The sequence below is a fragment of the Colletotrichum gloeosporioides genome (genome assembly GCF_011800055.1).
Source record: "Colletotrichum gloeosporioides strain Lc1 chromosome Unknown consensus_114, whole genome shotgun sequence".
Taxonomy (NCBI): Eukaryota; Fungi; Ascomycota; class Sordariomycetes; order Glomerellales; family Glomerellaceae; genus Colletotrichum; species Colletotrichum gloeosporioides.
The window spans coordinates 75,664-89,778 of NW_025544759.1; the positions used below are offsets into that span (position 1 = coordinate 75,664).

Here is a 14,115-nt window from a genome sequence, read left to right on the forward strand (position 1 = left end):
ATGCAGTGTATCAAAACTCGAATCGACTTCTCCGCAGTCCAAGCCGACATTGACACAGGCAAGCCATCAAATTTCAACACGTGCTTCCACTCCGAAGATGAGGCCCCTGATAAGGGTAGAACTTCGAACGAGCCATACTCCTACGAAAGGTGGCTGCCACTCATTCTCGCTTCACGAAATCTAAGCTCCGATGTTGTCCAGAAAGTCAGCTTCACTCGATCCCAAGCGCGCCTACTTCACGACGCCTGCAGCGCCTCCATTCAAGTCAAGCGAGTCAATCTCACGATGGCCGAAGATCTCAACGATGAGATTGCGCCTGCACTCTCAACGTTGCGCTTCCCTCCAGAGGGCCTCTTTGTCCGCTTGGATGCTTGCTCACCGAAAGACGGAGCACACAAGATACCCGGAAAAATGTCACTCCACTCAGTCGAGGAGATCATCCTCAGACTCGTCACCTCCGGGCGATGTCGCGCTGCGCTAGAAGACTGTCTTGGCAGTATGAAGACAGTCGAACTTTTCTTCTTGCCCTTTGACCCGCGTATGGCTTCGGAACGGGAGTACAGAGTTTTCTGTCGAACTGGCGATTGCAGTATCACTGGCATCAGTCAGTACCATTGGCACAAGCCGTGGCGCTTTGCGACTAGCCCAGAAGGCGAGCAAAACGCCATCATTCACAAAATCTGTCAACAGGCGGAGCACATCACACGGCAGATATTGGCGGATGTGAAGAGCAAAGATGAGAACGACAGGATGCTGATGGCACAGGGGATGTCTTTTGACCTCCTCTACAATGAAGATACTCGGAGAGTTGAGCTTGTGGAGTTGAATCCCTTTGGGATCAGAAGCCCCTGCGGATCCTACTTGTTCCAGTGGATCAGAGACCGCGAGGTCCTTTACGACGAAAACGAGAAAGAGACTGTTGAATTTCTGGTCAGCTACTGACGGGGCATGAAAGTCAAAAAGACAATGCGATACATCGTATTCGGGCAGCGCCGGCTATACTTGTTGAAAGACACAGCGCTGGGCTACTAAGACACGAGCATATAATCCAATGGAATCCATTCATCTTCCACAAATAAAGCCTGCCGTCCAAGGAGATTCTTGTGTGTTACGTTTTAAAAGACATTTCCATCGCCTTTTCCATCCTGTTGCTAATGGGGTTATGATTGGTCACATCAGTTGTGCTGCATCTTCCAAAATACAGCCGAGCGTCCGGAAAACGGGCAGCCAGATTGCGTGCACTGGTTCTCACATCCCATGTCGCCGGCACAATTGACGACGCCGTTGCCCTGCTATTGCATCAGTCAAAGATTTGGAATAGCATTGCTGCAGATCATAGGGAAACGCACAGAGTGGCCGTTGATGGCATCCCGGACGAGGTCACCAATATCGGATGATCCAATGTAAGTGTCATAGGTATTTCTGGTGCCAGCTCCAAAGACGCAAGTGCCGTACACCACGACACCGTGGTAGTCTGGGGTGTTCGTCCAGATAGACCAGTAGGCGTTGAGTGTGTAGGCCCCTGAACATCGTAGTTAGTTAACCTGAAGGGTCTGAACGTAACAGGCTTCAGTGTATGAAGCACCTATGCTTGAGGAGATGGGGTATGTTGTTTACTTACAGTCGCGAATGACGGCGCAGTCGCCAACGTTTGGGTACGGGGCCCCAGTGCCCACAAAGCTGCTACCACCGCAGCAGTCGTTCGTGATGACGGCAACGGAAACCTCGTCAGGTGATTTGGTAATGTTGAGAGCAGCAGGGTTAACCTTGAGTGTCTTGCCCTGGAACTCGAAGGGAACCCAGTCGCTGGTGTCGATTTGGCGGGCCGAAAGCATACCCGCATCGCTGGATGTCGGCACGGCCAGGGAGACGGTGCTGAACAAGGCAAGCAGGGCAACTGAAGTGTTCTTGAGGCCGAGCATTGTGAGTTTTGACTGTGGGAGGAAGAAGATTGAAGATGAGATTGATAGTGCTGTGGATGAGTGAAACTTCAATCGACTTACACGGGAACGTTCGAGGCTTTTATAGACAAAACCAGGAATGAGAAATTCCATGAGACTCACTTTGGAATGATGTTGCATGCTATTGTTGACTCCAAAGTTCTTCCGATCCCACTCCAAAGGTCCTGAACTACAGCATCTCGAAGGCGCAGCATGGACATCGCAAGGTGATGCATCAAAAGACAGCAGGTTGTTATTAGCTTGTGCACAAACATCTCGCAGCCTGCCTGACCGATTTTAGTGCTGATGATCAATAAAGTAAGCATCGCATGGGCACGGAAGCACCAGTGAACGCTTGATTAGGCTGCAGATGGCATCGATAGTCAGTTGCTTGATAGGATTAAGCACTTATTGCAACCCTGAAATGCTGTCATCAGGCACAGTCATCGATGTTCTGGAACTAAACTCCCTATGAGGCCGTTATCCACCCATGCATTTGCATTACCTGCTGCACAACCAATCAGTTCAGTTTCAAGTTTTTACTTTGTATGCTGTCATCATGCACACCCGTCTCTCGAGAGGCAATTTTCCCTTTAAAAGGATTGTGCTACTGCTGAACGCATCTATTCAAGAGCAGAATCAGACACGTACAATAGTATTTACCGGGACAATACTTGATGAACTGTTGATTACCTGGTAGTGATTCTAGTTGAAGCTAGGTGGCCCTCCATGCACAGAAGGTGAATATCAATTCAGTTCCAATACGGGTTGGAAGCACCCATTCTCGATTTACATACATCCCGAAAACAAGTCATCCCTTGAGGCAATCGTCGTAAGCTCGCTCCGTCGGTCGATCGCTGCTTTGTCAGTACGTTGCCGCTAGGTATGGGTATAGGTTGGATGGTTGCATCGAGCCTCCTCTTAACCGTATTGGTTGTGGTGCCAAGACGCCAGTCAGCTGAGGGGTTGTGATTTAGGATTCAGTTGACGGCTGCCTTGTGGGGACAGCTGAATATTGGAAGTTACCTTCCATTCTCGGAATCGCAAGGTATGCTCAGAAAGGAACTTTGGAACAGTAATGTAGGCTCTGCCTCGGACGTACAGCTGTGGCGTATGCCATTGCAGACGATGTCAGAATGAATTGGAACTTGATCGGAGATAGTGGTCCGCGAGGCCGGTCGCCGGTCGTTGTAACTACAGTGGCGGATGAACTGAAACCCCGGTGAATGTACATTTCTATGAAAGGGATGGTCATCTCCAATGTCGACTACTTTGCGACCATGTGAAGACGAGTCTGGAAATGTAACACAGGAAAGAACGGCAGTTGTACAATTTCCAAAGGGGAGTTACACAAGGATTCTTTTCTTACTTTGACCCAGGCGCCATTTGAAGAGTTGGAAGAAAATGCCACCAATCGGCTCGAAGCAGCAAACTGCAAGTCTGATAAGTTCGGAATGTCCCACAGGGGAGAGTCCCCATTTGTGCGACAGATTTCTGGATGTAATTTTTCGTAAGTCTGCATTTGGGAAGGGCGGGTTGCCACAACAGGGACCGCCAGTGTCAGATTGTTACTTCATTCTCATGTCATCCTTCTGCCTAAGGCTTCACATGAGGTGCGGCTAATCTGACCCTGGAGGCACCTGCAAGATTGAATCCAAGTCAGCGAGGGTTATGATTCGAATCTGTCCCATTGATCGCTTGTTAAAGTCTGAAATTGATTGATAACTGGCCAGCCACAGGCATATATGATTTGACAGGGCGTTCACCAGAAGGAAGCCGGACCTGAACTTGATGATTGCGGCACTTCCCGGCCATAATGCCATACAGGCCACTGAATGGCGTGGACTCGGCCGCCTTCATTTGCATGAGATTCCCAGTAGGTTAATGAGTAGAGTAGATGAAGAAAATGTATTTACAGACCACCCACCTTTCTCCGTCTATGTACCTACTTTACATCCCGAATATTTTCAACTACTTATACGGCGGATGATAATTACAGAAAATAAATAGTCCGGCTAATCACACTCATAATGAAATTAATAAAAAGGAAAAGATGATAATAATAATAACGATCCATAATAACGACAACGAGGGCAGCAAGACTTAAAGCTGTAAAGCGTCATCATGACGGAAGACACGTGTGGATGTTTTTGCACAAATGAGAAGTCCCCTTATAAGTGGAGGTCCCGTCATTGCCATGACATAGGAATCGTGGCATAATATTGCTGTAAATACTCCTGAAATCATTACTATCACTGCGACTTCGAGAAAATGAAACACCCGATATCAGATGTTTTCTCATAAGCTTGCATTTACATCAACCAAAACCTTGACTTGATTGTCTTTGTCTGTAATGAGGGCCTTGATCCCCTTATCAATCAAGTCGTCGAGGGGGATCTTGCGAGTGATCATCGATGCTGGCTTTAGAGCCCCTTAATCCGTTTTGTAAGCCGGTGACTTTCCTGGAAGTTGTGCTATTTACTTACCAGTTCTCAGGTTGTCGATGACAGCCTGGTAGTCTGCCTTTTGATATCCCAAGACCGACTTATACGAGCTCTCTCGCCACGTGATCCAGTTGGGGTTGAAGGGTATTTCCTTCTCCCAAATAGCTACGTTGACTATTGTTCCTCGGGTCTTCACTGCGAGACATGCAGCCTGAACACTGGCGAGGCGTTAGTTGATATCCTCTGAACGGAACCATGAACTGCAACTTACCTAGCGGGTACCCCAGCACAGTCGAAAACAACATCTGCACCAATGCCATTTGTTATCGCAAACGTTTCCTTGACAACATCCTGCTCCTTCGGGTTGATAATGTCAGTGGCGCCGAACTCCCTCGCAAAGTTCTGGCGAGCAGTCGCAATCTCCGAAACGATAATCTTCTTCACTCCCTTCGCAATCAAGCACAGAACCGCCGCAAGCCCGATCGGTCCGCCGCCCATGATCAACACCGTCGAATCAGGCGTGACGTTCCCGGCAGACACGGCATGCCAAGAGACTGAAAGCGGCTCCACCAGCGCGCCCAGCTCGAGTGGCACGCCGTCGGGTAAAGGGAACACCTGGTCAGCAGGCACGGAAACCGCCTCACTCAGCCCGCCGCCCCCGCCGCTGAGCCCGATGAAGCCGCCGGTGTGGCAGGCATTCTCCGCCCCGCTTGTGCAGGCGGCGCACTTTCCGCAGTAGACCGTCGGCTGCACCGCGCATGGCTGGCCGACCTTGATGTTGCCCTCGGCCTTCACATCAGAACCGATCTCCTTGATGACGCCTGAGAATTCGTGGCCGAGGGTGACCGGGATGGTATCGCCTGTGACGGGGTGCCTGGATGCGGGGCAGAAGTTGGGGCCGCCGAGGTATTCGTGGAGATCGGTTCCGCAGATTCCGACGAATGCCGGGGCGATCTGGGGTCAGAAAGGTGGTAAGTTCAGGGTTAAACTCCAGAAAAAATGTCACTGTGTTGCAATGCGTTTTCCCCGCGCGGGGTGCTGAAGGTTGCTGGGGACTGGATGTCAAGTGCGGAGGGAGCTGTAGCTTCGTCTTACCTTGATCTGGTTGGGTCCACAGGGAGGTTCCGGGATCTGTTCGATGCGGATGTCCTCTTTGCCGTAGTATCTTGCCGCTCGCATGTTGTTGATATTCGATTTTAGGTGTGGGTGAAGAATGAATTTGGGATGATGGGAGGTAGTGGTTGGGTTTCCGTCTTAATGCTGGACGAACGGAAGCACGGTGATGGACTACTTATGGCCCCCTCCTTGTGGCGTTACTTCCGCCGTGCCAAAGTTGCGAGATCCGGAACTCTCCCCGGCATCATGGCGGAAATAGTTATCAGGTGTGCCATCGTACGATCAGCAACACCAACAAGTCCGTTTCATTGCCCCGCACCGTCAGGCCACGTGCTTGGCGAGTGTTTCCAAGGATGTCGTCCTTGTTGGAACGACACACTGCGAGCGATGAGGATCCTGCGCATACCGACAGGCTGGTTCTACGTTGAACGATGACGCGTTTTGCCTGTGTTGTTGAAAATTGGCCCCTTTGAGAGGTGGCTCCAGAGCTTGATCCCTGCAAGCACCATCTCTATTGATATCTACAGCTACTACTAATTGCCTAGCAGCAATGCTTCAATCTTGTGCGACGGAGACTATCAAATCAAATACAAGGGTATCTAGAACACCTTTAAAGAACATCATCCAAGGCATAGCATGACCTTTTTTATCGTCCACGTGCGCCATATTGACCTTCGATCCGATTGCACGATTAAAACAGCTTTCCCGGATTGAGATCCCAAACGCTGAAGCGATTTCCCTTGGTTCCAAATGCATTCTTCGACATCGTCTTGACTACATATCTATTGTCAGCAGAACGATTGGGATAATTGAGCCGAGAATACTCACAGTCTTGCCAATTCATTGGTTCCTTCAACTCACTGGCAGACTGGCGCCACACGCGCGCCATCCATGAGGCAACCAAAAGATCCATCTCCTTGTCATCCATGGCCATCTTGATCTCAAGTTGGGGAAAACAGCTCAACTTCTTTTCGGCGTCGCGCTTTGCCACAGTCTCAACAGCGATGATTTCGCCCTTCATGTTCTTCCATTGGATCTCATCGGCGTGCTTCAGCTTATGCATGACGCTCTCCCCGGCTTTGAAGTGGTCTTTGACCTTCCACGAAGAGACTCCGGGCACGAGATGAATATCCTTGTATGTTCTCTTGGAGTTCATCTTTCCCTCGATTACGACCGCGTCGGCGAGCTTTGAAGATTCGAGCCCTGCAAGGGGATCGAGCGAGAAATCGTAAATGTGGTCCAGCCGAGTCCTGATCTTGTCTCCACCAGCTGCTTGTGTGACCCTGTACGCCACTTTCTGTACCCCATACACCAACGACTTGGCCTCACAAACGTTGTTGCTCAGCTCATACAGGGCGCGTGGTGGGTCCGTGTTGGCGAAGATGGTCGTGCGGTCCAGATAGAAGGTTGGGGTCTCGCCGCAGCTTAACTGTGCTCTCGACTCGTTGACTGTGTCATCGTAGGCCGGGGGTTGAACATCGCCGACATCGAGCATGGACGACATGATAGGCGATACTGGGCTCAGTGGAGTTATGTGTAGTAGAATCTGTTGTTTCAGCGGGGTTCGGTAGGGTAAATTTGGCAGGGTGAATTCGGCAGGGTGAATTGGAGGCTTGCAGAACATGTTCATGATGCCCGAGGTGAGGAATTGGGGGAGAATAAGTATTTCTCATGGATCACTGGTCTTGAGATGATCGCGCGACTGCTTGCAGAAGGCGGCCGCTTCTCACGGGAGCGACGTGTGGCTGTGATATGAGTTGCAATCTTCATGCCTTTTTCAGGGTGACAGCACAGTCGCCAAGCAAAATAGTGTGCCCTGTAAGGCATTCAAAGACGCTGTGAGACGGGGCAAAACTAGCTCAAAGGCTGCCGTCATTGGCAAACATGAGCGCTAAGGATCTACTCCTTGCTACTAAACGGAGCTTAGGTTACTAAGTGTCGGCAACGCCAGCCCATCGCAGCGTTAATCGAGCTGGGCGCGCCTTACGTAATCAGCGATTACATAAGGCACCGCCCTCCGCGATCAATACTGCGATCGTAGCCGCTACCTCTAACGCAGTTAACTATATATATATTACTACTAATATAGTTAATATAATATAATATTTACTACTTATAGTAACCCTTACTAGCTAGCTAGTCCTATAAGACTAATACTAATTAGTAGTTAACTTTATAGTTACTACTATATAATATATTAATTAACTATAGATTAGTAAAGCTCTAGAAGAGGTAGTTTTATTAATATTTATTTAGATCTATTCTACTTAGGAATACTTAATTAATTAACCTATACTAATAAAGTAGTTATAAATTTTAAAAAAGATAACTTATATTACTTAAACTACTTTAAACTTACCCTCTTCTAATCTCTAAGAAAAGTATATTAATACTAATATTACTAGTATTAATAGAATTAAGTAATATCTCCCTATAGTATTAATAATAGTAGGATTATAATAATAGCCTTTATAGCCTCTAATTTTATACTTAATAGAAGTAGTTATAATATAACCTAAGAGATAATCTATCCTACTTAAAATACTTTTAGTAATTACTCCTACTTCCTACTTAAAAAGTATCTATTATATACCTAACCCTTAATATTAATATTAACTTATTAACTTATAATTAATAATAAGGTTAACTTCTTATTTCACTAACTACCTCTCTTAACTTTCTACTTCTTATAAATAGAGTTTTCATACTATATAAATAAATAAGAGATTACCTTATTTTTAATAGTTTTTAACTACCTTCTTCTTCGCTAAGTTAATATTAATAGTAAATAGCTACTTTAAGTTTATTTAATAATAACTACTTATATATAGTGTGTAGTATACCCTACTATAAAAATTTTCCTACTACTTAACTACTAAATACTAACTACTAACTACTAATTAAAAAGAGAATTTTTTACTATTTTTTAACTTTATTAATTTATACTCCTTCTATAATACTATTATACTATCTTTATATCCTTAAGAGTCTACTACTTTATTAATAATATTATTTATTAAACCTTACTTATTTTCTTTAACTACTTTCTATAATACTCTTCTTTTACTTTAGTAAAAGCCCTCTTTAGCCTTTATACCTCTATCTTTAACTACTATTAAGTTATATTAAGTTAAATAAGTAATAGAGTAATAAATTATCTACTAAATAAATAAGTTTTAGTTATTTTAGTTCTTAGTTAAGCTTTTTATAATTATAGTATAATAAACCTTATTTACTACTTAACTTAATACCTCACTTTATTAATAACTCCCTTTAATAATAGCTAACTCCTCTAACTTAGAATTATTACCCCTTTTACCCCCTTTACCTCCTCTTAGCCCTCTAGTTAGTAACTACTTTATCCCTATCCCTACTTAGGTTTATAGTATAGTTAATTATAATGTTTAAGGAAAACTTAGTAATATTAACTTAAAGTTAAATACTACTACTTAATAGTAACTTACTTTATACTTTCTATTTAATATAAAGTATTACTAACTTAATAGCTTTATTAGCTCTACCCTCTAAAGTTAAATATATACTAATTTTAAAGAGGTACTAAAATCTACTTTTACTTACTATAACCTTACTACTATAAAGGACTTTAGAGACTTCTTTATTACTAATAGAATCTATATTATTATAAATAGTACTTTTATTACCTTTAATATCTATATTACTCTTTATTAAGACTTCTATAAATAGACTATAGAGGAGATTAATAATAAAGCCTCTAAGATTACTACCTTTAAGAAAGCTATTAGAAATACTAACTTCTTTAATAATATTTAAGGTATTAAGTTTAAACCTCCCTTAGTACCCCTAGTTAACTCTACTTATACCCTTATTAGTATAATACTATCTTTTAGCTCTACTTAAGATAGATTAATTCCTTCTAAAACCTACTAGTTAACTACTTTTATCCCTCTAAGTAACTTTAATATTAATATTACTAACTATAACTTAGTTAACCTAGCTATACTTAACTAACTATCCCTTTATTAACTTATAGATCTTATAAAGTTATATTATAATAGTATATACTTTAGAGGTAATATATATAATATCTTTAACTTTAAGCTTCTTATCTTTAAGAATTACTATATTAAGGTAGGTATTAACTAATTTTAAACCTTAAGCGCCTTCTCTATTATACTTAAGGGTAAGGTATTTAACTACTACTATAATAAGCTCTATAGTAATAATATACCTATTAACTTTACTAGCTTAATTACTAAAGTTAAAACCTACTTTAAGACTAAAGAGTTTTATTAAATATATCTCTCTAAGTAGCGTAATACTACTCTTAACTATATAATCCTAGAGAACCTTAATAAAACTAAAATAGAGTACCTTAAGATAATATTTAATAAGCTTATTACTATCTAATATACCCTCTCTACTATCTACTACTTTAATAATACCCTTTATAATTAGGTTTTTAGTACTTACTAAGGTATACCTAAGTATAATTACGCTTTTATAAGCCCTACTGAAGACTATAAAAGTATTACTAATTAGTTTTAATTATCTATTAGTATTATAATATAAAACTAGGCTTATAAGTATTTCATAATAAATCTAGCTTCTATTAATAACTAATACTAAACTAATTATTAATATAATAGTTATAGTTATAGTTCTTAATTTAGTTATTACCTATATATACTTTATAATTAATATTACCCTTAACCTATACTTCCTAAATCTAAAAAGAAGTACTATATTTATAGTAAGATAGGTTACTAGTTAATAAAGTACCCTACTAAAGATCACTATAAAGCTTTTAACTACTTTAAGTAAATATATATTAATAAGGATACCTCTACCCCTACCTTTAATTACTTTTTAGTATAGTATAAAGGTATTAAAGGTATTAATAACCTTCCTATTAATAGCTATAATAAGGATATATTAAACTACTTTAGTACTCTTAATATTAATAACTCTAATACTAAAGATAGCTAGTATAAGTTAGATAGCTTAAATAATAAAAATTAATAATTTCTTACCTCTTACTTTATTAGTATTATTTTTAATAGCTTTAAAGTTATTAATGCGTTAAGTAATAATACTACCTTCTATACTATTATTAAGTAGGATTTATATATTATAATTAAGTTTAAAGAATATACTTTATAGTTCTCTCTTAAGGGAAGGTATAGATTAATAATCTTCTAAGGTATCCTACTTAATATTAGTACCTCTAAATATTTAATAGTAGGCTAGCCTTAGGTCTTTATATTTTAATAATTAATACTAAACCTTAAAGTTAATACTATAAGAGTAGTTACTATTAGATTTAGCCCTAGTAACTTTATCTACTCTTTAGGATCTATTAAAGTCCTTATACTATTTAGTTTTATTACCTTTTATATTATATTAATAAATATACCTTTCCTATATTACCTTTATAATATAGATAAGATAGAAGTTATATTTAATAACTTTAATAATATTATAAAGTAGAGAGACCTTAAAGTTCTAGTTATCTATAAATAGAGGTATCTCTAGATACTTCTCTAATAGGAATAGTTAGTTACTTACTACTACTTTAATAAGGTTAAACTTTAATAACTCTACTACTATTTTAGCTACTTATTAGTTACTAGACTCTAATATATCCTTACTAAGGCTAAGTATAAGGTTAATAAAAGCCTCTTTATCTATCTAACTAAGGTCTACTAGTACTATTAACTCTATACTAGTTAACCTAAAAGGTTTAGATTCACTCTATATAATAACTATAAATTTAACTATAAGATCTTTATAGATATTATATATCTTAATAGTAATAAGCTAATACTCTATATTATTAATAGTACTACTAGCTTTAATATAGCCTATTTCCTTAAAGATCTATTAGCTTAATATACTTAAGAGGCTCTATATATATATTAGATTAATATCTACTAAAGCCCTCCTAACTTTATTACTATAGATACTAGTATTAACTTCTATAGTTATAAATTTAAGTATATTACTTATACCTTAGTAATTACTATTAAAGAAGTCCTTATTAAAACTTACTATAGTATTAGTAAGGTTAAATATTATTATATTACTCTATACTATACCTATAATATTATCTATACTAAAGACCCTTCTATCCCTTATAAGTAAGCTTTATAGATAACTATTAAGACTATTAATAACACTATTAGGCTTAATAGTTTGATCCTAACCCTATTTATCTTTAGTATCTACTTTTAAGTAATTAAGGATTTAATACTATCTCTAAGTATTATAAAGTATTAAGAAGCTATATAAAAAGCTACTAATAAACTCTACTATATATATACTAAGTAATAAGTCTCTAATACCCTTACCCTCTATAATAGCTTAAATATATTATTAATATTTACCCTCCTACTATAGTTAGATATTCTTATATAGTATAAGAATAAGAGCTAAGCTAGCCTATATAAGCTTCTTTCTATTAATAAGGAGGACTATATATTTAACTTACTTTATAGACTAAGAACGTTTTAATTAACCTATATTAAGCTTTTTTCTAATAACTTAGATAAAGATATTATTAATACTAACTCTCTACTAAATACCTCTAAAGTACTAATAACACTAGTAAAAAAAGACTAAGAAAGATTATTAGCGCTAATACTATTACTACTATACTAATATAGCTAGCTTTATAAGAGAGAAGAATGCCTAAAGCTACCTCTAAGTAAGCTACGCTAAAGTTTATAAAAATAGATATTTATAATAAAAATAGTTAATATTAACCTTACCTTTAATATTAACTTTATATTAAAAGTTAATAATATTAATACTACTACTATATTTTTTACTACTAATAAAGTCTTTTTAATTAATAAAGAATATACTAACCTTAACTTAGCTATATAGTTCTATAAGGTAGGTAAGATTAATATACTTAGTTACCCCTTTAAGTAATTTAATAAAGCTAAAGTTAAAAGACTTATTAATTAAGGTATTTTTAAGATAATTATATATAACCCTATTAAGTATATAAATATCTATATCTTCTAATTATAAATAGTTAATAAGATTAAAAGTAAGAATACTAATAAACTTTATAAGAAGTCCTACTTTATTATCTAAGGATATACTAATAATAGTATAGAAGTAATCTTAATATAATTACTAATAATATAGTATATAAGCTAATACTTTATCCTTACTATTACATTATAGTTACTACTTTCTAATAAGATCCTCTAGTTTTATAATATAATATAGGTATATATCTAATTAATAATAAAGCTTAATAGAATAATTCTAATATACTTACTTATCTAGATTTATAACTAATACCTAGAAGGTATTATTATAAGAGTTATTAAGCTACTCTATAGTATTACTAAAGCTAGTACTTATTAATAAGCTATATATAGCTATTACTATAGAGAAGTTCTCTAGATAGTTACTTTAAACTATAACTCCTACTTTTTAGTCCTTTTAATAGTTAACCCTAACTTTATAGTTATTAATATATAAACTAATAATACTTTAAGCTTTATTAATACTAAATTCTTAGTTTATAAAGATAAAGCTCTAACTAAAGCTTTATTTATAGTAAAAGCTAAGTAATAACTTATTATTAACTAACTACTAATATTTAATAGTAGTATTATTAGTATTAATAAGTTAGGTATAATTATTCTCTACTAAAAGGGCTAAAGTAAGAAGCTTACCTTTATTAACGCTAATACTACCCCTAATACTATTAAGAAGTAATATATTAAATAATATATATATAGTATATATATTATATTAATTTACTAGCCTAAAGTATATTATAATCTTTTAACTACTACTTAGTATTAAAACCCCTTACCTAATAATATTAAGGCCTTTAATATATAACTATAGTAGTAAATAGATTTACTAGTATAAGGATTAATATTTATACCTATTAACTTATTAACTATTAAACTCCTTATCTTTATTAATAGCTTATTCACTAATAACACTAACCTTATATTATAGCTTAGTTTTACTATTATTCTCACTAATAAAACCCCTTCTAATAAGAATAAATTTATAATTAATAGTAATATTATCTACTTTAGTTTAATAAAGAGTAAATAAGTTACTTAAAGTATACTAGCCTCTAAAGTCTATAGTATAGTTACTAATATTAATATAGCTTATACTATCTCTATAACTCTCTAAATAATTACTAAATAGCTTAGCTTACTTCTAATACCTACTATTATCTATACTAACTTATATTTACTATATAAATACTTTATTAAGTTAGGTTTTATAAAGGAGAAGTGTTTAATAATTAATATTATAGCTCTATAGTAGTTATATAAATACTATAAACTATATAAAATATAATAGATTAATAGTAATAATAACCTCACTAATACCTTTACTAAAGTAAAGTTTAATTAATACTTTATATACTTCCTTAATATAAACTTTATAATAATATAAATAGAGGGATAAGTTATATAAACCTAAGTAGTACTAATTACTAGTACTAGCTTAAGGTAGGATTAAATAATAGTTATAGAGTAACTACTATAGTAGGGGTTATAAGTAATTACTATAATTACTAATAATTATTACTTTTTATATTATATATTATTTAATAACTTTTTTTTAAACTATACTATAGTTAC

The 14,115-nt window shown here is 37.0% G+C and overlaps 4 protein-coding genes across 4 annotated transcripts; 1 reads left to right on the top strand and 3 right to left on the bottom strand.

The window, feature by feature from the left end:
• Positions 1-942, top strand: GCG54_00014367 (uncharacterized protein; the record flags this gene model as incomplete). The annotated part of the gene is made up of 1 exon (XM_045414205.1): positions 1-942. One exon carries the CDS (start codon positions 1-3, stop codon positions 940-942), a length of 942 nt encoding a protein of 313 aa, XP_045256671.1.
• A 233-nt stretch (positions 943-1,175) lies between these two features.
• On the bottom strand, positions 1,176-1,922 carry GCG54_00014368 (uncharacterized protein; the record flags this gene model as incomplete). Its single annotated transcript, XM_045414206.1, has 3 exons — positions 1,176-1,292; positions 1,350-1,522; positions 1,622-1,922. The coding sequence occupies 3 exons, from the start codon at positions 1,920-1,922 to the stop codon at positions 1,176-1,178; spliced, it is 591 nt and encodes a 196-aa protein (XP_045256672.1).
• Positions 1,923-4,238: 2,316 nt separating this feature from the next.
• GCG54_00014369 (butanediol dehydrogenase) lies at positions 4,239-5,563 on the bottom strand (the record flags this gene model as incomplete). The annotated part of the gene is made up of 4 exons (XM_045414207.1): positions 4,239-4,372; positions 4,427-4,602; positions 4,656-5,338; positions 5,480-5,563. 4 exons carry the CDS (start codon positions 5,561-5,563, stop codon positions 4,239-4,241), a joined length of 1,077 nt encoding a protein of 358 aa, XP_045256673.1.
• Positions 5,564-6,191: 628 nt separating this feature from the next.
• On the bottom strand, positions 6,192-7,130 carry GCG54_00014370 (uncharacterized protein; the record flags this gene model as incomplete). Its single annotated transcript, XM_045414208.1, has 2 exons — positions 6,192-6,274; positions 6,362-7,130. 2 exons carry the CDS (start codon positions 7,128-7,130, stop codon positions 6,192-6,194), a joined length of 852 nt encoding a protein of 283 aa, XP_045256674.1.
• Positions 7,131-14,115: the final 6,985 nt, after the last annotated feature.